The 23,278-nt window shown below is 50.9% G+C and overlaps 1 protein-coding gene across 1 annotated transcript in view; it reads left to right on the top strand.

Moving 5' to 3' along the window:
* The window catches only part of galnt9 (polypeptide N-acetylgalactosaminyltransferase 9), a 423,545-nt gene that overhangs the window by 193,592 nt on the left and 206,675 nt on the right, over positions 1-23,278 (top strand). Inside the window, exon 6 of the mRNA XM_038805188.1 lies at positions 5,944-6,061. Coding sequence (XP_038661116.1) covers positions 5,944-6,061 — 118 coding nt within the window. The remainder of the gene's footprint in view (positions 1-5,943; positions 6,062-23,278) is intronic.

The raw sequence follows: 23,278 nt of genomic DNA on the forward strand, positions 1-23,278 counted from the left end.
AGTGTTTCCTGTTAGACATAGACATAGAATTTACAGTGCAGAAGGAGGGCATTTGGCCCATCGAGTCTGCACCGGCTCTTGGAAAGAGCACCCTACTCAAGCCCACACCCCCACCCTATCTCCATAACCCAGTAATCCCACCCAACACAAAGGGCAATTTAGCATGGCCAATCCACCTAACCTGCACATCCTTGGACTGTGGGAGGCACCCGGAAGAAACCCATGCACACACGTGGAGAACGTGCGGACTCCGCGCAGACAGTGACCCAAGCCGGAAATCGAACATGGGACCCTAAAGCTGTGAAGCAATTGTGCTAACCACTATGCTACCATGCTGCCCCTATTGGGGAGGTTGGAGGGAAGACGGGCGAATCTTCCAGCACCGACCTCGTTAATTAGGCTCCCAGGTATTTTGCGGCATATTCCGCGGTGGGGCGGGTCTGATGGCGAATATTTCGCTGTCGTGTACGGGCGCCATATTGAAAAGGCGGCCAGAATCACTGACCCTCTGTTGAAGGAAGAAGACGGACCTCCTGAAAATGAAGATGGGTCTCCGGGAGAACCCTGAGGCTGGAGGATGAACATCCTGAAGACGAAGATGAATTTCCTGGAACATTCTGAGGCTGGAAGATGGAACCTCACCCACCTTCTCCAAGACACCGAATCTGGAATGTCCACCTGCAGATATTACCCCTCCTCCCAGCCATCCGACTCCTGGGGTGTTCCAGGGTCCAGGGTTGCCAGAAGCCTTCATCCCCAACTCCAGAGGTAACCCCAGGCATTGACATTGTTTAGGTGGAGTCCTGGCACCTGCAGGCCACAGTGTTTCAAACGCGATCTGCACCGGTGTTTATTTTTGCCGGGATCACAGAGAATCCGACATGGGTGGTGGGCAGGTCAGGTCTTCATCTGCATCCCATTGGCAGGATGCAGGTTAGATTCCCGCCAGCCTCTGCCGGCTGTTCCGATCCGCCATGGCAGGCACCAATGGAAAGTCCCGCTTGTGTGAGACTGATATTTGGGCCTCCCCCCATATTCTCCCCCCCCCCCCCCCCCCCCCACTCCCCCAATGCCCACATTGAACCTGCCGGAGGGCGCTTGGAAGGACTCTATCCCAAGGACTGGGGGTAAAGGGTGGTTATACAGAACAGCAGAAGATGAAAAGCAGAATTCCACAGGGATCAAAACTGGATCCAATCGTCTATTGATCGATTGATTGATTGATTGATTGATATTTATTGTCACATGTACCGAAGTACAGTGAAAAATATTTTTCTGCGGCCAAGGGAACATACACAGTAAGTACATAGTAGACACAGGAATAATCAACAGAATACATTGGCAATGGTACATCGACAAACAGTGATTGGCTACAGTGCGGAACAAGGGTCAAACAAGAGCAGCATAGGACGTCGTGAATAGTGTTCTCACAGGGAACAGATCAGTCCGAAGGGGAGTCATTGAGGAGTCTGGTAGCTGTGGGGAAGAAGCTGTTCCTATGTCTGGCTGTGCGAGTCTTCAGACTTCTGTACCTTCTGCATGCTTGCATACAACATGCTTGCCTTCATCTGACGGGGTATTGAGTACAAGAGTAGGCAGGTCATGTTACAGTTGTATAGGACTTTGGTCAGGCCACATTTGGAATACTGTGTGCAGTTCTGGTCGCCACATTAACAGAAGGATGTGGATGCTTTAGAGAGGGTGCAGAGGAGGTTCACCAGGATGTTGCCTGGTATGAAGGGTGCTAGCTATGAAGAAAGGTTGAGTAGATTAGGATTGTTTTCATTGGAAAGACGGAGGTTGAGGGGGGACCTGATTGAGGTCTACAAAATTATGAGAGGTATGGACAGGGTGGATAGCAACAAGCTTTTTCCAAGAGTGGGGGTATCAATTACAAGGGGTCACGATTTCAAGGTGAGAGGGGGAAAGTTTAAGGGAGATGTGCGTGGAAAGTTTTTTACGCAGAGGGTGGTGGGTGCCTGGAACGCTTTACCAGCGGAGGTGGTAGAGGCGGGCACGATAGCATCATTTAAGAGGCATCTAGACAGGTATATGAACGGGCGGGGAACAGAGGGAAGTAGACCTTGGAAAATAGGCGACAGGTTTAGATAAAGGACCTGGATCGGTGCAGGCTGGGAGGGCCGAAGGGCCTGTTCCTGTGCTGTAATTCTCTTTGTTCTTTGGTCTTTGTTCTGCATGATGGAAGGGTCTACACAATTTACATTAACAGTTTGGGCTTGGAAGTTGAAGGTAGAGTTTCTAAATTTGTAGATGACCCCTGTTTTCAGGTGGGGGGGTGGTTCGTACAAAGGAAAAATGTATGAAAATACACTCACAAACTTGCAGGATCAGTGGATCATTGACGAAGGCATTTCAGCATAGCTCAGTGTGAGATGGTGCATTTTGCTGGGAAAATTAAGAAGGTCACATCGAGCTTGGATAATTAGAATCTAAATGAGGCCACAAAGCAAAGAATCCAGGCGTCCGGGTACACAAACCACCAAATGTTGGGACACATCTTGATGTGGCTACAAACTGGGTTCATTTCCAGAAGGATAGAATTGAAAACCAGAGAAGTGATGTGAAACTTTTATCGACCTTCGTTAAAGTACACTTGGAGCACTATGGTCTCCGTATTATTAAAATGAAATAGAGGCACCAGAGAAGGTGCAATAATGGTTTGCAAGGATGACATGAGAACTGGAAGGTTATGACTGTCAGGAAAGATTGGACAGGCTGGGGTTTTGGGTGCTGACGGGTGACTGTTATTACCCTGCAGAGGACCCATCCAGCTGAGGGAGATTGTTCCCGCGTGCTGATCAGGCAGTGAGTTAAGTAGCACTGGTATAACACGTCAGTCAGATAGGTGTGAGGACCCAGAGATGTGGAACCGGGTCCTGTGTAAACACTGCTGTCATGCTGAATAAATATCTCTCTTATGAACTCTTTGCCATTTACTTCAGTGATCTATTAGAGATCTTTAAGATGGTGGGAGGGATTTCACTGGGGTCAGATACAGAGAAGATGTTTCCACTTGAAAGATAGGTCAAAAGTTAGGGGCCTTAATTATAACATACCTACTAATAAATCTAATAGGAGGATTGAGGAGAAACTTCTTTACCCAGAGCACAATGAGGGTGTGGAACACTGTAGCCCACACAGTGATTGAGGTGAATTGTACATGCATTTAAGGGGAACCTAGAAAAACAGATGAAGGGGGAAGAAATCATAATAATCTTTGTAATAATCTTTATTGTCACAAGTAGACTTACATTAACACTGCAATGAAGTTACTGTGAAAAGCCCCATGTCGCCACATTCCGGCGCCTGTTCGGATAGACTGAGGGAGAATTCAGAATGTCCAATTCACCTAACAGCACGTCTTTCGGGACTTGTGCGAGGAAACCAGATCACCCAGAGGAAACCCAGGCAGACATGGGGACAACGTGCAGACTCCACACAGATATGGTGATAGGGTCAGCTGAAGAACATGCAAAGAGGTTGATGTGGAGCATTCCCGGACCAGCCTCCCCGAACAGGCGCCAGAATTTGGCTACTAGGGGCTTTTCACAGTAACGTCATTGAAGCCGACTTGAGACAATAAGCAATTATTATTATTAACTGGCAGCATTTAGGGTTTGGGCAAAGAGGCTGTTTCTGAGCAGTTAGCTTGATGAAGATCAGGCCAAAATATCATCATCACAAATCTGATAACAGGATTGAGGGTAAAGGATGGTTATGCAGAGCAGCAGGAGGTGGAAAGCACAAATCCTCAGGGATCAAAGCTGGGTCCACTCTTCGACACAATTTACAATCACAGCTCCGTGACGATAGTTGTCTCTCTTCCTCGGTGACGTTGATGCTCTGTTGGCACTGGGAGGATCAGAAGACGGTGACGTGAAGTCTGCCTGCTGACAATGACTTCACTTCAAAAGTCCTTCATTGGCTGTGAAGCACTGTGGGACATCCCGAGGTCTGGGAAGATATTACAGAAAAGCACGTTATTTTCTTCTTTCATTATGTTTGACATGTTGTTCTTACTCAAGTGGGTTCTTCTGATCTTCAATGTACAATATTGAAATCACTTGAAAGGCCTCACCACTTGATGTTCCGTTCAAAACATACGCTATTTCTCTTCAATGTGAATTCAGAAGTTTAGAATGAAAGAGTCAGCGACATGGTGACTATTGGGATTATTACGGCTTTTGGTCTTTCATTGAGTTGAGATTTGCATAGCGGCTGTTTGAAGGTTGGCACAGCAGCACAATGGTTAGCACTGTTGCTTCACAGCTCCAGGGTCCCAGGTTCGATTCCCGGCTTGGGTCACTGTCTGTGCAGAGTCGGCACGTTCTCTCCGTGTCTGCGTGGGTTTCCTCCGGGTGCTCCGGTTTCCTATCGCAAATCCCGAAACACGTGCTTGTTAGGTAATGTGGACATTCTGAATTCTCCCTCTGTGTACCCGAACAGGCGCCGGAATGTGGCGACGAGGGGATTCTCACAGTAACCTCATTGCGGAGTTAATGTAAGCCAACTTGTGACAATAATAAATATTATTATGTTATTACAAAAGACTGAAAACTGATACGAGGAAGATGACAATAGCTCCTTGCAAGATAAAAGATATATAAAAAATTAGCAAGAAACTTATGTATCAATGAATACATCCCTGCTAGTAGAACACCCTGTGATCTGTACTGGCATCAGCAGAGTGTCTTTATGCAGGCTTCAGCTCTCTACCTTAGATTGTATGAGCAACGTCCCTGAATAAACCTGTCCTTGTGTTTGGATCAATTCCAGGTGTGTGGCACGTCCAAACCTTTTCCCTTTGCGACACTTGGAGAATATAACAGCAACTCGGTCAAAAGATGTTTCTATCATCAGTTCTGCTTGGTGTTCTTTACACCCGTCGATGTATTTCCTCCATTTTGTGGGTTTATATGCAACTTTATTTTTTTTTATTCATTTGATGTGGGACTTGCGGGCTGGCCCATCCCAATGGCCCTTGAGCGAAGTGACCCACTCGGGCATTTAAGAGTTAACCACATTGCTGTGGGTCTGGAGTCACATGTCAGCCAGCCCAGGTAATAATAAAAACAATCATAATCTTTATCAGTGTCACAAGTAGGCTGACATTAACACTGCAATGAAGTTACTGTGAAAATCCCCTAGTCGCCACATTCCAGCACCTGTTCGGGTACACGGAGGGAGAATTCAGAATGTCCAATTCACCTAACAAGGGACTTGTGGGAGGAAACTGGAGCACCCGGAGGAAAATCACACAGACACGGGGAGAACGTGCAGACTCCGCACAGTGATCCAAGCTGGGAATCGAAACCGGGTCTCTGGCGCTGTGAAGCAACAGTGCTAACCACTCCGCTGGCGTACCGCTCATAAAAAGATGCCCTGTTAAGGGCATTACAGAAGCAGAAGGGCTTTTACGACAATCGACCATGGTTTCATGGTCATCATTGAGACCTTTAAATTCCACATTCTTTACTGAATCCAAATTTCACCATCAGCCATGGCGGGGTTTGAACCCAGTTTCCCAGAGGATTACTCGGGGGTCGTCTCTGGATTAGAGTCATAGAGTCATAGATGTTTACAGAATGGAAACAGGCCCTTCGGCCCAGATTGTCCATGCCATCCAGATATTAGTTCAGTGACAAAACCACAACGCCTCCTCCTCCCCTGTAGGGGTTTAAACTCAGCCAGTCATTTGGAAAGTTACATGCGTCAGCTTAATTCCGCAGGAGGCCGTTCTTGCCCATTGTGCCCGTGCTGGGTCTTTGAAGAAGCTATCCGATTATTCCCGTCCTGCCCACCTCGTTCTTGCAGCCCTGCAAACATTACCCTCCTCGAGTGGTTGAAACCAAACCGTGTTGCCTCCCGATGATGCTAAAGGATCTTTTTCTTCTTGTTTTGCCCCTCTTTCTGTGCACACAGGACACCTGCAATGATTGGCTGTTCATTTGTGGTTCACCGGGAGTACTTTGGCGAGATCGGCCTCCTGGATCCTGGCATGGAGATTTACGGAGGAGAAAATATTGAACTGGGCATGAGAGTGAGTAAGACAGACCTGGGTTCCCGGCGTGCGTTCGGAGATAGCCAATTAAACGATTGGATTTCATATTTCTCCCTGTTACGGAATCGACATTTTACAATTGCTTCAGCCAATCGAATTTAAGCAAAAAGAGAAACATTACTCATTGAGGAAGGGGAGAAACTGATCATTATGTCTGGCAGACTGCTTGTTATTTATTTAGAATCTTTATTATTGTCACAAGTAGGCTTCCATTGATACGGCAATGAAGTTACTGTGAAAAGTCCCTAGTCGCCACATTCCGGCGCCTGTTCGGGTACACTGAGGGGGAATTCAGAATGTCCAATTCACCTAACAGCACGTCTTTTGGGACTTGTGGGAGGAAGTCGGAGCACCCGGGGGAAACCCACGCAGACACGGGGAGAACGTGCAGACTCCGCTGAGCGGGGGACGATGATGAAGGCTTGTCAGTGGTTTGAGACAACCCTACGCCTTGCCCGGCAAATTCATAGAGCAGTCAGGAGTCAACCTCGTTACCGTGTGGCACTGCTGTCGCTTGTCAACCACAACAGGTCAGAACAGCAGGCGTCCATCCCAAAAGAAAGAACTTGCATTTATATAGCGTCTCTCCCATCCTCAGGACATCCCCAAGCATTTTACTCCAGTGAGGTACTTTTGAAGGGTAGTTGCTGTTGCAACCATTTTATTAGTTGTATCGCCATGGGAGCCACAAAACTGTGGGCTCAAGCCCCATTCTACAGATTTGAGCACAAAAGTCAAAACTGAGGGAGTGCCACACTGTCAGAGGGTCAGTACTGAGGGAGTGCCGCACTGTCAGAGGGTCAGTACTGAGGGAGTGCTGCACTGTCAGAGGGTCAGTACTGAGGGAGTGCTGCACTGTCAGTGGGTCAGTACTGAGGGAATGCCGCACTGTCAGAAGGTCAGTACTGAGGGAGTGCCGCACTGTCAGAGGGTCAGCACTGAGGGAGTGCCGCACAGTCAGAGGGTCAGTACTGAGGGAGTGCTACACTGTCAGAGGGTCAGTACTGAGGGAGAGCTGCACTGTCAGCGGGTCTGTACTGAGGGAGAGCTGCACTGTCAGAGGGTCAGTACTGAGGGAGCGCTGCACTGTCAGAGGGTAAGTACTGAGGGAGTGCCGCACTGTCAGAGGGTCGGTACTGAGGGAGTGCTGCACTGTCAGAGGGTCAGTACTGAGGGAGTGCCGCACTGTCAGAGGGTAAGTACTGAGGGAGTGTTGCACTGTCAGAGGGTCAGTACTGAGGGAGTGCCGCACTGTCAGAGGGTCGGTACTGAGGGAGTGCTGCACTGTCAGAGGGTTAGTACTGAGGGAGCGCCGCACTGTCAGAGGGTCAGTACTGAGGGAGTGCCGCACTGTCAGAGGGTCAGTACTGAGGGAGTGCTGCACTGTCAGAGGGTCAGTACTGAGGGAGTGCCGCACTGTCAGAGGGTCAGTACTGAGGGAGTGCTGCACTGTCAGAGGGTCAGTACTGAGGGAGCGCCGCACTGTCAGAGGGTCAGTACTGAGGGAGTGCTGCACTGTCAGAGGGTCAGTACTGAGGGAGTGCCGCACTGTCAGAGGGTCAGTACTGAGGGAGTGCCGCACTGTCAGAGGGTCAGTACTGAGGGAGTGCCGCACTGTCAGAGGGTCAGTACTGAGGGAGTGCCGCACTGTCAGAGGGTCAGTACTGAGGGAGTGCCGCACTGTCAGAGGGTCAGTACTGAGGGAGTGCCGCACTGTCAGAGGGTCAGTACTGAGGAAGTGCTACACTGTCAGAGGGTCAGTACTGAGGAAGTGCTACACTGTCAGAGGTGCTGTTTTTTGGGTGCACAGAAACATGCATAGAAAATAGAAGCAGGAGGAGGCCATTCAGCCCTTCGAGCCTGCTCAGCCATTCATTATGATCATATCTGATCATCAAGTTCAATACCCTGATCCCGCCTTCCCCCCATATCCCTTGATCCCTTTAGCCCCAAGAGCCATATCTAATTCCTTCTTGAAATTACACAACGTTTTGGCCTCAACTACTTCCTGTTGGAGTGAATTCCACAGATTCCCCACTCTCTGGGTGAAGAAATTTCTCCTCACCTCAGTCCTAAAAGGTTTACCCCTTACCCTCAAACTATGACCCCTAGTTCTGGACTCCCCCCACAATCGGGAACATTCTTTATGAATCTACCCTGTCTAATCCTGTTAGAATTTTATAAGTTTCTATGAGATCTTGTGGTAGTCACCACTGTTTGTATAATACGGATATGAGAGATAATACGGTAAGGCTCCTGTACTACAGGTACGGGGGTAGATCCACCCAGTAGGCGGAGTATAAATGTGTGTGCTCACCGAGCTGCAGCCATTTCGGCAACACATCTCTGCTTAATAAAGCCTCGATTACTCTCTACTCTCGTCTCGTCGTAATTGATAGTGCATCAATTTATTAAGCAGAGATTTTACAGCGATGGAACTACGCATCAAGCCAGATCGCCTGCAGCTGCACCCTCAAGCAGACAACACCACGCCGGCCTTCGACCACTGGCTAGCTTGCTTTGAAGCTGACATCGGAGCAGAGAGACAACAACCCTCAGAAGCACAGAAACTCCAGATCCTGTATACACGGCTGAGCTCCGATATTTTTCCCCTTATCCGGGATGCGCCCACCTACACTGAGGCCATGGCGCTTCTGTACGAGAACTACATCCGGCCGATCAACAAACTCTACACCAGGCACCTCCTGTCCACACGGCAACAACTCCCCGGTGAGTCATTGGACGATTTCTGGCGTGCCCTGGTGCGGAACTGCGATTGTCAGGCAGTTTTGGCCGTTGAACATACTGAGCTCCTAATCAGGGACGCTTTCGATACAGGCATAGGGTCGGCGTACATCTGCCAGGACATTTCGCTGCGGTGTGCCAGGCCCGGTCGATCACCGCTATATCCAAGCCCATTGTTCCTACGCCCCCCCACGTGCGACCCGTGGGCGCCGCCATCTTCGGTGCCATTTTGGATGGCGCCTCAGGACCCCTGCTCATCGGGCACCTCATCTGGCTGCTCATTGCCCGTAACCGCCGCCGACCAGCCCGGGACCCACCAACACCAGCCGCAGCTCGCCTCCATCACGCTCGACCAGTCCCGGCCACACAACCTCGCAACCACGACAACGACGGTGAAAGTCAATGGCCACAAGACATCCTGCCTTCTTGACTCGGGAACACGGAAAGCTTCACCCACCCCTCTACGGTAAGGCGCTGCTCACTCGCGGTACACCCCGTTACCCAACGAATCTCCCTGGCCTCTGGATCCCACTCCGTGGCGATCCGGGGATACTGCATCGCCACCCTCACCATCCAGGGCGTAGAGTTTAGCAACTTCCGGCTCTACGTCCTCCCCAAGCTCCGCGCTGCCTTGCTACTCGGCCTGGACTTCCAGTGCAACCTCCAAAGTCTAACTCTAAAATTCGGCGGGCCCCTACTACCCCTCACCGTACGCGGCCTCCTGACCCTTAAGGTCGACCCACCCTCCCTGTTTACAAACCTCACCCTGGATTGCAAACCAGTCGCCACCAGGAGCAGACGGTACAGCGCCCAGGACAGGACCTTTATCAGCTCCGAAGTCCAGCGGCTGATGTGGGAAGGCATCATCGAGGCCAGCAGCAGCCCCTGGAGTGCCCAAGTGGTAGTTGTAAAGACTGGGGAGAAACACAGGATGGTCATTGACTACAGTCAGACCATCAATCGGTACACGCAGCTCGACGCGTACCCCCTCCCACACATATCTGATATGGTCAATCAGATTGCACAGTACCGGGTCTTCTCTACAGTGGACCTGAAATCTGCCTACCACCAGCTCCCCATGTGAAAAGCCAATATACTGCGTTCAAAGCAGACGGCCACCTTTACCACTTCCTTAGGGTTCCCTTCGGCGTCACTAATGGCGTCTCAGTCTTCCAACGGGAGATGGACCGAATGGTTGACTGGTATGGATTGCGGACCACCTTCCCGTACCTCGATAATGTCACCATCTGCAGCCATGACCAGCAGGACCACGACGCTAACCTGTTCAAATTTCTCCACACCACCAAACTCCTGAACCTCACGTGTAACAAGGAGAAGTGCGTGTTCAGCATCAACTGCTTACCCATCATAGAATTTCATAGAATTTACATTGCAAAAGGAGGCCATTTGGCCCATCGAGTCTGCACCACCTCTTGGCAAAAGCACCCCACCCATACCCACACCTCCACCCGGTCCCTATAACCCAGTAACCCCACCCAACACTAAGGGCAATTTTGGACACTAAGGGCAATTTATCATGGCTAATCCACCTAACCTGCACATCTTTGGACTGTGGGAGGAAACCGGAGCACCCGGAGAAAACCCACACACACACGGGGAGAATGTGCAGACTCCGCACAGACAGTGACCCAAGCCGGAATCGAACCTGGGACCCTGGAGCTGTGAAGCAATTGTGTTAACCACTATGGTCCCGTGCTGCCACATCCTTGGCTATGTGGTGAAAAATGGAGTTCTAGGGCCCGACCCCGATTGCATGCACCCCCACATGGAACTCCCCCTCCCCTACTACCCCAAGGCCCTCAAATGATGCCTCGGGTTCTTCTCATACTACACCCAGTGGGTCACTAACTATGCAGACAAGGCCCACCCACTCATCCACTCCACAGTTTTCCCCCTGACGGCTGAAGCCCACCAGGCCTCAACCGTATCAAGGCCGACATCGCCAAGGCCGCGATGCACGGGGTCAACGAGACCCTCCCCTTTTAAGGCGAGAGCGATGCATCAGACGTTGCTCTGGCCGCCACCCTCAACCAGGCAGGCAGACCCATGGCATTCTTTTCCCGCACCCTCCATGCCTCCAAAATCCGGCACTCCTCCGTCGAAAAGGAGGCCCAAGCTATTGTTGAAGCTGTGGGGCATTGGAGGCATTACCTGGCTGGCAGGAGATTCACTCTCCTCACTGACCAACGCTCGGTTGTCTTCATGTTCAACAACACACAGCGGGGCAAGGTCAAAAATGATAAAATCTTGAGGTGGAGGATCGAGCTCTCCACCTACAATTACGAGATTTTGTATCGCCCCGGTAGGCTCCACGACCCCCCCGATGTCCTATCCCGAGCTACATGTGCCAGCGCACAAGTGGACCGACTCCGGGCCCTACACAATGGTCTCTGCCACCCAGGGGTCACCCGGTTCTTTCACTTCATAAAGGCCCGTAACCTGCCCTACTCCATTGCCGATGTCAGGACCGTCACCAAAGGACCGTCACCAAAGACTGCCAGGTCTGCGCGGAGTGCAAACCCACTTCTACCGGCCAGACCGAGCGCACCTGGTTAAGGCCTCCCGCCCCTTTGATCTCTTCAGCATGGATTTCAAAGGGCCCATCCCCTCCTCCGACTGAAACACCTACTCCCTGAACATGGTCGATGAATTCTCCAGATTCCCCTTTGGTATCCCATGCCCCGATATGACGTCTGCCATAGTCATCAAAGCACTCAAAAGCATCTTCACTCTGTTCCGTCCACAGCGACTGGGGTTCCTCCTTTATCAGGGATGAGCTGCGCCAGTTCCTGCTCAGCAAAGGCATTGCCTCGAGCAGGACGACCAGCTACAACTCCCGGGGAAACGGGGAGGTGGAGAGGGAGAACGGACGGTCTGGAAAGCTGTCCTGCTGGCCCTACGGTCTAAAAATCTCCCCGTCTCCCGCTGGCAGGAAGTCCTCCCCGACATCTTCTACTCCATCCGATCGCTACTTTGCACTGCGACTAATGAAACCCCCCATGAACGTCTCCTTGCCTTCCCGAGGAAGTCCACCTCCAGGGTTTCGCTCCAAACGTGGCTGGCAGCTCCAGAACCCGTTCTTCTCCGCAAGCACGTGCGGATCCACAAGGCGGACATGTTGGTCGAAAGGGTACAGCTACTCCATGCGAACCCGCAGCACACCTACATGGCGTACCCGACGGCCGCCAAGACACAGTCTCCCTCAGGGACCCGGCACCGACTGGTTCCGCACCCCCCCCCCCCCCCCCCTCACCACAGCCCCCGCTCCAGGACGATCCGTCCTCCTATTGGTTCTACCCGGGGGATGAGGATGAGGACTACACCCTCCCGGAGTCACAGGTGACCAAGCCGGCGCCTGCATCACCACCGGGACTGCGACGCTCACAACGGAGGATCAAAGCACCCGACCGGCTAAATTTGTGAACTTTCACCAAACTGTACTCTTTAAAAATGCTCACATACCATGTAAATAGTTTACCACCATCCCCGCTGGACTCTTTTTTTAACAGGGGGTGAATGTGGTAGTCACCACTGTTTGTATAATACGTATATGAGAGGTAATACGGTAAGGCTCCTGTACTACAGGTACGGGGGTAGATCCCTGCCTGCTGGCTCCTCCCAGTAGGCGGAGTATAAATGTGTGTGCTCACCGAGCTGCAGGAGGCAACACATCTCTGCTTAATAAAGCCTCGATTACTCTCTACTCTCGTCTCGATGTAATTGATAGTTCATCAATCCCCTCTCACTCTTCTAATCTCCAATGAATATAATCCGACCTGACTTAGTCTCTCCTCATGTGACAGTCCCAACATCCCAGATAAGACGTGCAAAGAGATCCTACTGTGAAACACTTTGGGATTTCCTGTGTTCGGAAAAGGTGCAGGTCTTTCTTTTCTACGGGCGCAATACTCCCCAAAAATCTCTGGGCGAGATTCTCCCATATGGGGAGAAATCGTAAGGCTGGCGTCAAATCCGGGCGGGTTTGACGCCAGCCCCCCCCTTCCCGACCGGGAACCGATTCTGGTCCCCGGTCGGGGCTAGCAGCCCGACGCCGTAAGCTCCGGCATCACGGGCTAAACAAATTTCGTTAAGCCCGCTTGCCGGAGTTAGCGCCGGCTGACGCGTCATATGACGTCAGCCGCGCATGCGCAGTGTGGAAGACTCCAACCCGCGCATGCGCGGATGATGTCATCGCGCATTTGCGAGAAACCCGCGCATGCGCGGGCCGGGTTGCCCCTCAGCCGCCCCGCGAATGGATACTGCGGGGCGGCGGAAGGAGAAATAGTGCGCGGGCATCGGGCCCGCTGCCCGTGATCGGTGCCATGGTTATAAAATGCGAGTGTTTACGGCCGTTTTTACGAACGCCCAGACCAGGTGTGTTTGCCGTTCGTAAAAACAGCCGTAAAGGGCTGGGAACTCAGCCCATCTATCAGCTGTGAATCGCTGCCGGCCGTAAAAAAACGGCGGCAGCGATTCGTGCCGGGAGTTGGGCGTGGGGGGGGGAGAATAGCGGGAGGGTGTCGGAACAGCGTGGCCGTAAAATTTTACGAGCCACGCTATTCTCCGCACCATCGGGAGTGCGGAGAATCTCGCCCTCTAAGTTTATTTGTGGCGGGGCTTTTCAGGGAGTTTCCTGTCGGCTCTGCCAGCGAGTTCCTCACCGCTATTCAATGACATTCAGTCACTTTTTTGGGCCCTGGGGAGTTCATCACCGGTTTAGACCACACTTAGAATTTTTTTAGCACTGGGGAGCTGAACTCCGAGATCAGGCCGCCATTTTGAAAAGTTCACCCAATCTCTAAGTGAGCTTCTGGGTCCCCTACAGCTCCCACCCATGGGCAATGTCACCCCCCCTCCCAACAAACATGGACACTACCCCCCCCCCAAGTGAAGACACCCCACGATGGGGTCCCCAGGATTCCCCCCTCTTCAGACCCCCCAAGCCCCCTTAAAGTGCCCCCTCCCTTCTAGGACCCCCACCCATCAGCCCTCGAACATCCCATTGTTAATCCCATTGATTTATCTGCCCTGCGTTACTCTACCCTTCACCCCCCCCTCAACCCTTGTTTCATGGGCAAGACCCCGTGCCACCCTGGCACTCAGACACCCTTGCACTGATATCCTGGCACCCAGGAAGTGCGCCCGACAGCTGGGCAGTGCCATCCAGGCACCTTGGAAATGCCACAGTGACAGTGTCAAGGTACCAGCTGGGCAGTGCCAAGGTGTCCATTGTCCAGCGGAGGGCCAGGAGGCCACCCTGCACATACCCTGACCACCCCGGGGTCTCCGATGGCCTGGGAGCCCCCCCCCCCCCCCCCAGGTGCCGTTCCACCTGGTCCACGTTTGTGGAGAAGCACTGATCGGCTCCCGGCTGCCGCCTCCCTAACAAGGCCGGTGGATCCAGCCAGGTGGGCCGTAAATAGGTTTACGACGTACTTACGCAAGCGTCATTCGGTCCTGCCCATTTGAGGCGGAGTTCTGACTCTGATGTCTCGCAGGACTCCAGTGAATCACGCGAGGCGTGGAGTCTGTCGGGAGGCACACTGGAGACATCTCCCATGATTCTCCGGCCGCGTTGTGCTCTTGCTTCAGCACAACGCGGCCGGAAAATCGCGCCTGTTTCATGTGAACTAATGAGACAGCAATGGGATAAGTCACCATACAACCTGTTCTATCTGTTGATCGAAGGATTGACATTGGCCAGGACAGGAGGAGAACTCACCGGTGTCCTTTTTTTTATTGTCACAAGTAGGCTGACATTAACACTGCAATGAAGTTACTGTGAAAATCCCCCTAGTCACCACATTCCAGAGCGCCTGTTCAGGTACACAGAGGGAGATTCAGAATTCTCAGCTGGTATGGGAATCGAACACACTCTGCTGGCCTTCTTCTGCATCACAAACCAGCTGTCTAACCCACTGAGCTAAACCAGTGAGGGGCTTCGAGGATGGAAGGCGTAGTGATCACAAAGATACTCAAAGCTCTTTTGAAGAACTAAACTAATTTTATTAACACTACTAAATTTGAGTTTGACACTTATTCTGAATAGCAAACATACATGGAAGAATTAAACTACACTCACTAACACTATCTCTATCCACTAATTGTAACTATTATATCTTAGCTAACTCTGCAATACACTATGAGTCTTATCTTCTTCAGCTCCAGTCTAATCTCCTCCCCTTAGTTTAAGAGCCAGTGCAATTTATAGTACTGTTCCTCAGCTCCCTCTAGTGGCTAGGTTTAACATGACATTAGCTTTTCATGCTGGACATTTGTATGACGTCACATCCCCCTTTCTTTAACAAAAATGTTGGGTATACATTTTCTTGTTTACAATATTTTACAGCATGTCAACAATGATAGAACTAATGTCAGATTTACAGATTTAATCTATTTGGAGGTTTCCTACATCTTGAAGAACTTCTGAATGCCACAACCGTGTTATCTGAATGATCTGATACATTTGACAATCCAGCTTTTGGAATGTCATTTGTAGGAAATATGAGTTGACGACTCGTGGGAGCTGATTCTGTGAATGTAACAGGTTGTTTGAGTTTCAAGTGGTCTCTTCGGTTTCTATGAAAAATCTTTCCAGTTTCTGTTCTGATCACGTTTGATGTGATTTCATTGAGTACTTTTGCCATCCATCCACCTTCAGGATTACGAATGCATACAATATCACCTTCTCTGAGTGTAGATAGTGGTATGGAGTTCTTATCGTGATACTTCTTTTGCTTACTCTTCAGTTGTTGCCTTTTTTTATGCACGACTTGTGCATCTTTGTTTGGAACTATTAGAGTTGGTAACGTAGTACGCATTCTTCGTCCCATCAATAGTTGTGCTGGAGAAAACCCCGATGACAATAGTGTAACCCTGTGTGCTAAGTCAAAGTCCTTTCTGTCCTCTGTAGCTTTTTTGAGAAGTTGCTTCACAATTCCAACCCATTTCTCAGTTTTCCCGTTTGCCAGCGGGTATAGTGGGCTAGAAGTTGCATGTGTGAAGTCATTGGCAAATTGTAACCACTCCAGGTTGCTAAAACATGGTTCATTGTCTGTGGCAACAGTAACTGGTATTCCATGTCTGGCAAATACATTTTCTGTTGCCCTGACAACTGAACGCGTTGTTGGGTTGGATAATTTGATAACCTCTGGAAAATTTGAGTAATAGTCAATGATTGTCAAATGAAAATCGCTTATTGTCACGAGTAGGCTTCAATGAAGTTACTGTGAAAAGCCCCTAGTCGCCACATTCCGGCGCCTGTTCGGGGAGGCTGTTACGGGAATCAAACCGTGCTGCTGGCCTGCTGGGTCTGCTTTAAAAGCCAGCGATTTAGCCCAGTGTGCTAAACCAGCCCAAACAATCACAGCCTTGAAAGTAAAATATGTCCATGGCGACTTTAGTCCATGGTTGAGTAACTAGTTCGCTTTCCACCGAGGTTTGCTAACGTTGTGCCGGTAGGTGCATTTGGCATATCCGACACTGTGGAATGTAGTTGCCTATATCCTTGTTGATTACTGGCCAATACACCGATTGCTGTGCTTCTACATTTCTCAATGCCTTGATGTCCTTTGTGGATTTGTGCGAGAATGTCTTGTCTACAACATGATGAAATTATAATGCGGTCCCCTTTCAATAGAAAGTCGTCTATTGTTGTCAGGTCTGTCTGCTGTTGCGAAGGTTTGCACATTTTCCTCTGGGCTAGTCGGTACGCAGATGTTGTATCCCTTGCTGAAGCAAAGTATCTCTTAGAGTTCCTGCCTTGATTATTTGTAGTTTAGCATCTGTGATGGGGAGAATTGCTGTGATGAAGTTGGCTTGTGCTGCAATACTGAGTACAATGTCAGCAACTTTGTTATCCTCGTGCATTGTGGCTTTTGGGTAGCAAGTACCAACAAATCTTTCAAACCAGGGAGAATTGGCAGTGTGAATTCAGGTTTAGCTGGATGCATGTATCTATTCCAATTAATGAGGATTTGTGTCATCCACATTTTCAAAATCAAGTGGAATTTTAATGTCACCACTCTGAACTATGAGGTAGCATGAACCTTTTGTTGCTATTTCATTTCCATTGTAGTCTGTTAATCTACAATGTGTCCTTTTATACTTTGCATAGGTCGCTACTTTGCCCAAGTCCGATTCTGTTATCAGATTAGCGTGTGCGCCAGTGTCCAATTTAAATTGTACCTCTGATCCATTTATGATCAATGTTTCTATCCAATCAGATAGTTGCCTTATTGAATCATAGAATCAAAGAATTTACAGTGCAGAAAGAGGCCATTCGGCCCATCGAGTCTGTACCGGCCCTTGGAAAGAGCACTCCACCTGAGCCCACACCTCCACCCTATCCCCACACCTCCACCCTATCCCCACACCACCACCCTATCCCCACACCTCCACCCTATCCCCACACCACCACCCTATCCCCACACCTCCACCCTATCCCCACACCTCCACCCTATCCCCACACCTCCACCCTATCCCCACACCACCACCCTATCCCCACACCTCCACCCTATCCCCACACCACCACCCTATCCCCACACCTCCACCCTATCCCCACATCACCACTCTATCCCCACATCTCCACCCTATCCCCATAACCCCACCTAATCTTTTTAGGACACTAGGGGCAATTCAGCATAGCCAATCCACCTAACCCCCACATCTTTGGACTGGGGAGGAAACCGGAGCACCCGGAGGTGCAAACTCCGCACAGACAGTGACCCAAGTCGGGAATCGAACCTGCGACCCTGGAGCTGTGAAGCAATGACAGAGATACATAGAAGACAGGAGCAGGAGGAGGCCTTTTGGCCCTTCGAGCCTGCTCCGCCATTCACCACGATCATGGCTGATCATCCAACTCAATAGCCTAATCCTGCTTTCTCCCCATAGCCTTTGATCCCATTCTCCCCAAGTGCTATATCCAGCCACCTCTTGAATATATTCAAAGTTTTAGCATCAACTACTTCCTGTGGTAATGAATTCCACAGGCTCACCACTCTTTGGGTGAAGAAATGTCTCCTTATCTCTGTCCGAAATGGTTAATCCTGAATCCTCAGGCAGTGACCCCTGGTTCTGGACACACCCATCATTGGTAACATCTTCCCCTATCTAGTCCTGTTAGAATTTTATAAGTCTCTATGAGATCCCCCCCCCCTTCATTATTCTGAACTCCAGCGAGAACAATCCCAACCCAGTCAATCTCTCCTCATATGACAGTCCCGCCATCCCTGGAATCAGTCTGGTAAACCTTCGCTGCACTCCCTTGAGAGCAAGAACATCCTTCCTCAGAGAAGGAGACCAAAACTGCACACAATACAATTGTGCTACCCACTGTGCCACTGTGCTGCCCACAGTATCATTTCCACTTCTTTTAGGGATTGCTTCTATTATGAAGTTGTCCAGTGAAGTAGGCATCGTAAGATCAATGTTTGATTTTTAAAAAATTTCTTCTACTTCCTTGTTTTGTATAGTGTTGACTTTATTATGCTGTTGAAATGCCTTTTTAAATTGATTCTGGTTTATTGTTGCGTTAAATCTGCATTGTGTAGCAAAATGATTGAGTCTGTTACATGTTGTACACCTTTTTCCAAATGCAGGACAGTGCTGCTTTAAGTGGGAGTGTCCACAGCGTGTACATGTCATCACGTTGGTGATGTCATGCGTAAACCTCTCGTGTGCATGCGCAAATCAGCTCACTTCCTGTCCGCGTCCCCTTTCAAAGTGCGCATGTGCAAACTGATCCGGTACATGCGCAGCACATCGAATGTCCGTTTTGCGTTATTTTCTTACCCGCACCTACGCAAACCAGCCACCTGCTGAGCGCAATTCGTTTTAAACTGCGCCCCAGAGGCAATGGTACCGACCACGTTGCTGAAGTTTGCGCCTTTGCCACGGGATCTGAGTGCAGCATATTCATTGGTGGCTTTGCTCACTTGCTTTACAGAGGTTGATGGCTTCTTCTGAAGTTAAGTTTGGTTTTCTCAGTAAACGTTCCCGCATTTGCTCTTCAAATATGCCAAACACAATTTGGTCACGCAGGATTGATCCCGTAATTGAGGAAAAATTGCAGGATTGTGCTCGGAGCCTCAAATCAGTTAGAAAAGGGTCAAAAGATTCCCCTTTTAGCTGCACCCTTTTCAAAAACATGTATCTCTCATACACCTCATTGACCTGTTTTTTGCAATGAGAGTCAAGTTTTTCCATTACTTTCTCACACTTATTTTTACCTTCATTTTCTGAGAAATCAAATGAGTTAAAGAGTTCAAATGCCTGCAGACCAGATTTAGGAGGAGGGCTATTTTCCTAGTGTCAGGTGCTGATTCAAAGAGGCAGAGAGAAAGACTTCAAACTGCTGCTTGAAGTTTATCCAATTTAAACTTAGTTTCCCAGACATCTTGAGGTTTTCTGGCTTTTTCACAGCATCCATTTTGGTCATGGTTTGTCTTTGTTGTTTGCAGATTTTCAGATGTGTAGCGATGCACTGATTTATTTTCTTTCTTCTTTCTTACTGCTGGCTTTTCTGGAATACACTCTTGGTACCATGTGGTGATCTTTGTGACGTCTGCTGAGGGGGAGAGAGAGGGGTACAGATCCAACATTGCCGCTGGCTGGGGGGCTTCTGCCAGGGCTGGGGAGAGTAGCAGGGGGGTGGCCAGGAGGTGGGCTGTGGGGTCGGGGTGGACGGGCAGGAAACACCATTGCCGCAGTCGGACAAGGCAGCCACGCAGCTGCGCACTCCGCTGACTACCCAAAGAACAAACAAAGAACAAAGAAAAGTACAGTACAGGAACAGGCCCTTCAGCCCTCCAGGCCTGCGACGACCATGCTGCCCGTCTAAACTAAAATCTTCGATCTGGGCGTACTCCAGCACAACCAGTGCCATCTTGTTGGCTGGGATGAGTGTGTGTGGGGAGTGTAATGTGTGTGTGCGGCTGGGATGAGAGTGTGTGGGGAGTGTAATGTGTGTGTGCGGCTGGGATGAGTGTGTGTGGGGAGTGTAATGTGTGTGTGGGGCTGGGATGAGTGGGTGTGGGGAGTGTAATGTGTATGTGTGGCTGGGATGAGAGTGTGTGGGGAGTGTAATGTGTGTGTGCGGCTGGAGTGACTGGGTGTGTGGGGAGTGTAATGTGTGTGTGGGGCTGGGATGAGTGTGTGTGGGGGGTGTAATGTGTGTGTGCGGCTGGGATGAGTGTGTGTGGGGAGTGTAATGTGTGTGTGTGGCTGGGATGAGTGTGTGTGGGGAGTGTAATGTGTGTGTGGGGCTGGGATGAGTGTGTGTGGGGAGTGTAATGTGTGTGTGCGGCTGGGATGAGTGTGTGTGGGGAGTGTAATGTGTGTGCGCGGCTGGGATGAGTGTGTGTGGGGAGTGTAATGTGTGTGTATGGCTGGGATGAGTGTGTGTGGGGAGTGTAATGTGTGTGTGCGGCTGTGATGAGTGTGTGTGGGGAGTGTAATGTGTGTGTGCGGCAGGGATGAGTGTGTATGGGGAGTGTAATGTGTGTGTGTGGCTGGGATGAGTGTGTGTGGGGAGTGTAATGTGTGTGTGCGGCTGGGATGAGTGTGTGTGTGGAGTGTAAAGCGTGTGTGGCTGGGATGAGTGTGTGTGGGGAGTGTAATGTGTGTGTGAGGCTGGGATGAGTGTGTGTGGGGAGTGTAATGTGTGTGTGGGGCTGGGATGAGTGTGTGTGGGGAGTGTAATGTTTGCGTGAGGCTGGGATGAGTGTGTGTGGGGAGTGTAATGTGTGTGTGCGGCTGGGATGAGTGTGTGTGGGGAGTGTAATGTGTGTGTGCGGCTGGGATGAGTGTGTGTGGGGAGTGTAATGTGTGTGTGTGGCTGGGATGAGTGTGTGTGGGGAGTGTAATGTGTGTGTGCGGCTGGGATGAGTGTGTGTGGAGAGTGTAATGTGTGTGTGCGGCTGGGATGAGTGTGTGTGGGGAGTGTAATGTGTGTGTGCGGCTGGGATGAGTGTGTGTGGGGAGTGTAATGTGTGTGTGCCGCTGGGATGAGTGTGTGTGTGTGGGGAGTGTAATGTGTATGTGCGGCTGTGATGAGTGTGTGTGGGGAGTGTAATGTGTGTGCTGCTGGGATGAGTGTGTGTGGGGAGTGTAATGTGTGTGTGCGGCTGGGATGAGTGTGTGTGGGGAGTGTAATGTGTGTGTGCGGCTGGGATGAGTGTGTGTGGGGAGTGTAATGTGTGTGTGCGGCTGGGATGAGTGTATGTGGGGAGTGTAATGTGTGTGCCGCTGGGATGAGTGTGTGTGGGGAGTGTAATGTGTGTGTGCGGCTGGGATGAGTGTGTGTGGGGAGTGTAATGTGTGTGTGAGACTGGGATGAGTGTTTGTGGGGAGTGTAATGTGTGTGTGTGGCTGGGATGAGTGTGTGTGGGGAGTGTAATGTGTGTGTGGGGCTGGGATGAGTGTGTGGGGAGTGTAATGTGTGTGTGAGGCTGGGATGAGTGTGCGTGGGGAATGTAATGTGTGTGTGCGGCTGGGATGAGTGTGTGTGGGGAGTGTAATGTGTGTGTGTGGCTGGGATGAGTGTGTGTGGGGAGTGTAATGTGTGTGTGCGGCTGGGATGAGTGTGTGTGGAGAGTGTAATGTTTGTGTGCGGCTGGGATGAGTGTGTGTGCGGACTGTAATGTGTGTGTGGCTGGGATGAGTGTGTGTGGGGAGTGTAATGTGTGTGTGAGGCTGGGATGAGTGTGTGTGGGGAGTGTAATGTGTGTGTGGGGCTGGGATGAGTGTGTGTGGGGAGTGTAATGTGTGTGTGAGGCTGGGATGAGTGTGTGTGGGGAGTGTAATGTGTGTGTGGGGCTGGGATGAGTGTGTGTGGGGAGTTTAATGTGTGTGTGCGGCTGGGATGAGTGTGTGTGGGGAGTGTAATGTGTGTGCGGCTGGGATGAGTGTGTGTGGGGAGTGTAATGTGTGTGCATGGCTGGGATGAGTGTGTGTGGGGAGTGTAATGTGTGTGCGCGGCTGCGATGAGTGTGTGTGGGGAGTGTAAGGTGTGTGTATGGCTGGGATGAGTGTGTGTGGGGAGTGTAATGTGTGTGCGCGGCTGTGATGAGTGTGTGTGGGGAGTGTAATGTGTGTGCGGCAGGGATGAGTGTGTATGGGGAGTGTAATGTGTGTGTGCGGCTGGGATGAGTGTGTGTGCGGAGTGTAAAGTGTGTGTGGCTGGGATGAGTGTGCGTGGGGAGTGTAATGTGTGTGTGAGGCTGGGATGAGTGTGTGTGGGGAGTGTAATGTGTGTGTGGGGCTGGGATGAGTGTGTGTGGGGAGTGTAATGTGTGTGTGAGGCTGGGATGAGTGTGTGTGGGGAGTGTAATGTGTGTGTGGGCTGGGATGAGTGTGTGTGGGGAGTTTAATGTGTGTGTGCGGCTGGGATGAGTGTGTGTGGGGAGTGTAATCTGTGTGCGGCTGGGATGAGTGTGTGTGGGGAGTGTAATGTGTGTGCGGCTGGGATGAGTGTGTGTTGGGAGTGTAATGTGTGTGTGGGGCTGGGATGAGTGTGTTTGGGGAGTGTAATGTGTGTGTGCGGCTGGGATGTGTGTGTGTGGGGAGTGTAATGTGTATGTGCGGCTGGGATGAGTGTGTGTGGGGAGTGTAATGTGTGTGTGCGGCTGGGATGAGTGTGTGTGGGGAGTGTAATGTGTGTGTGCGGCTGGGCTGAGTGTGTGTGGGGAGTGTAATGTGTGTGTGTGGCTGGGATGAGTGTGTGTGGGGAGTGTAATGTGTGTGTGCGGCTGGGATGAGTGTGTGTGGGAGAGTGTAATGTGTGTGTGCGGCTGGGATGTGTGTGTGGGGAGTGTAATGTGTGTGCGGCTGGGATGAGTGTGTGTGGGGAGTGTAATGTGTGTGTGGGGCTGGGATGAGTGTGTTTGGGGAGTGTAATGTGTGCGTGTGGCTGGGATGAGTGTGTGTGGGGCGTGTAATGTGTGTGTGGGGCTGGGATGAGTGTGTGTGGGGAGTGTAATGTGTGTGTGAGGCTGGGATGAGTGTGTGTGGGGGGAGTGTAATGTGTGTGTGCGGCTGGGATGAGTGTGTGTGGGGAGTGTAATGTGTGTGTGGGGCTGGGATGAGTGTGTGTGGGGAGTGTAATGTGTGTGTGCGGCTGGGATGAGTGTGTGTGGGGAGTGTAATGTGTGTGTGCGGCTGGGATGAGTGTGTGTGTGGGGAGTGTAATGTGTGTGTGCGGCTGGGATGAGTGTGTGTGGGGAGTGTAATGTGTGTGTGCGGCTGGGATGAGTGTATGTGGGGAGTGTAATGTGTGTGCGGCTGGGATGAGTGTGTGTGGGGAGTGTAATGTGTGTGTGAGGCTGGGATGAGTGTGTGTGGGGAGTGTAATGTGTGTGTGCGGCTGGGATGAGTGTGTGTGGGGAGTGTAATGTGTGTGTGTGGCTGGGATGAGTGTGTGTGGGGAGT

Source organism: Scyliorhinus canicula, chromosome 1 (genome assembly GCF_902713615.1).
Source record: "Scyliorhinus canicula chromosome 1, sScyCan1.1, whole genome shotgun sequence".
NCBI lineage: Eukaryota > Metazoa > Chordata > Chondrichthyes > Carcharhiniformes > Scyliorhinidae > Scyliorhinus > Scyliorhinus canicula.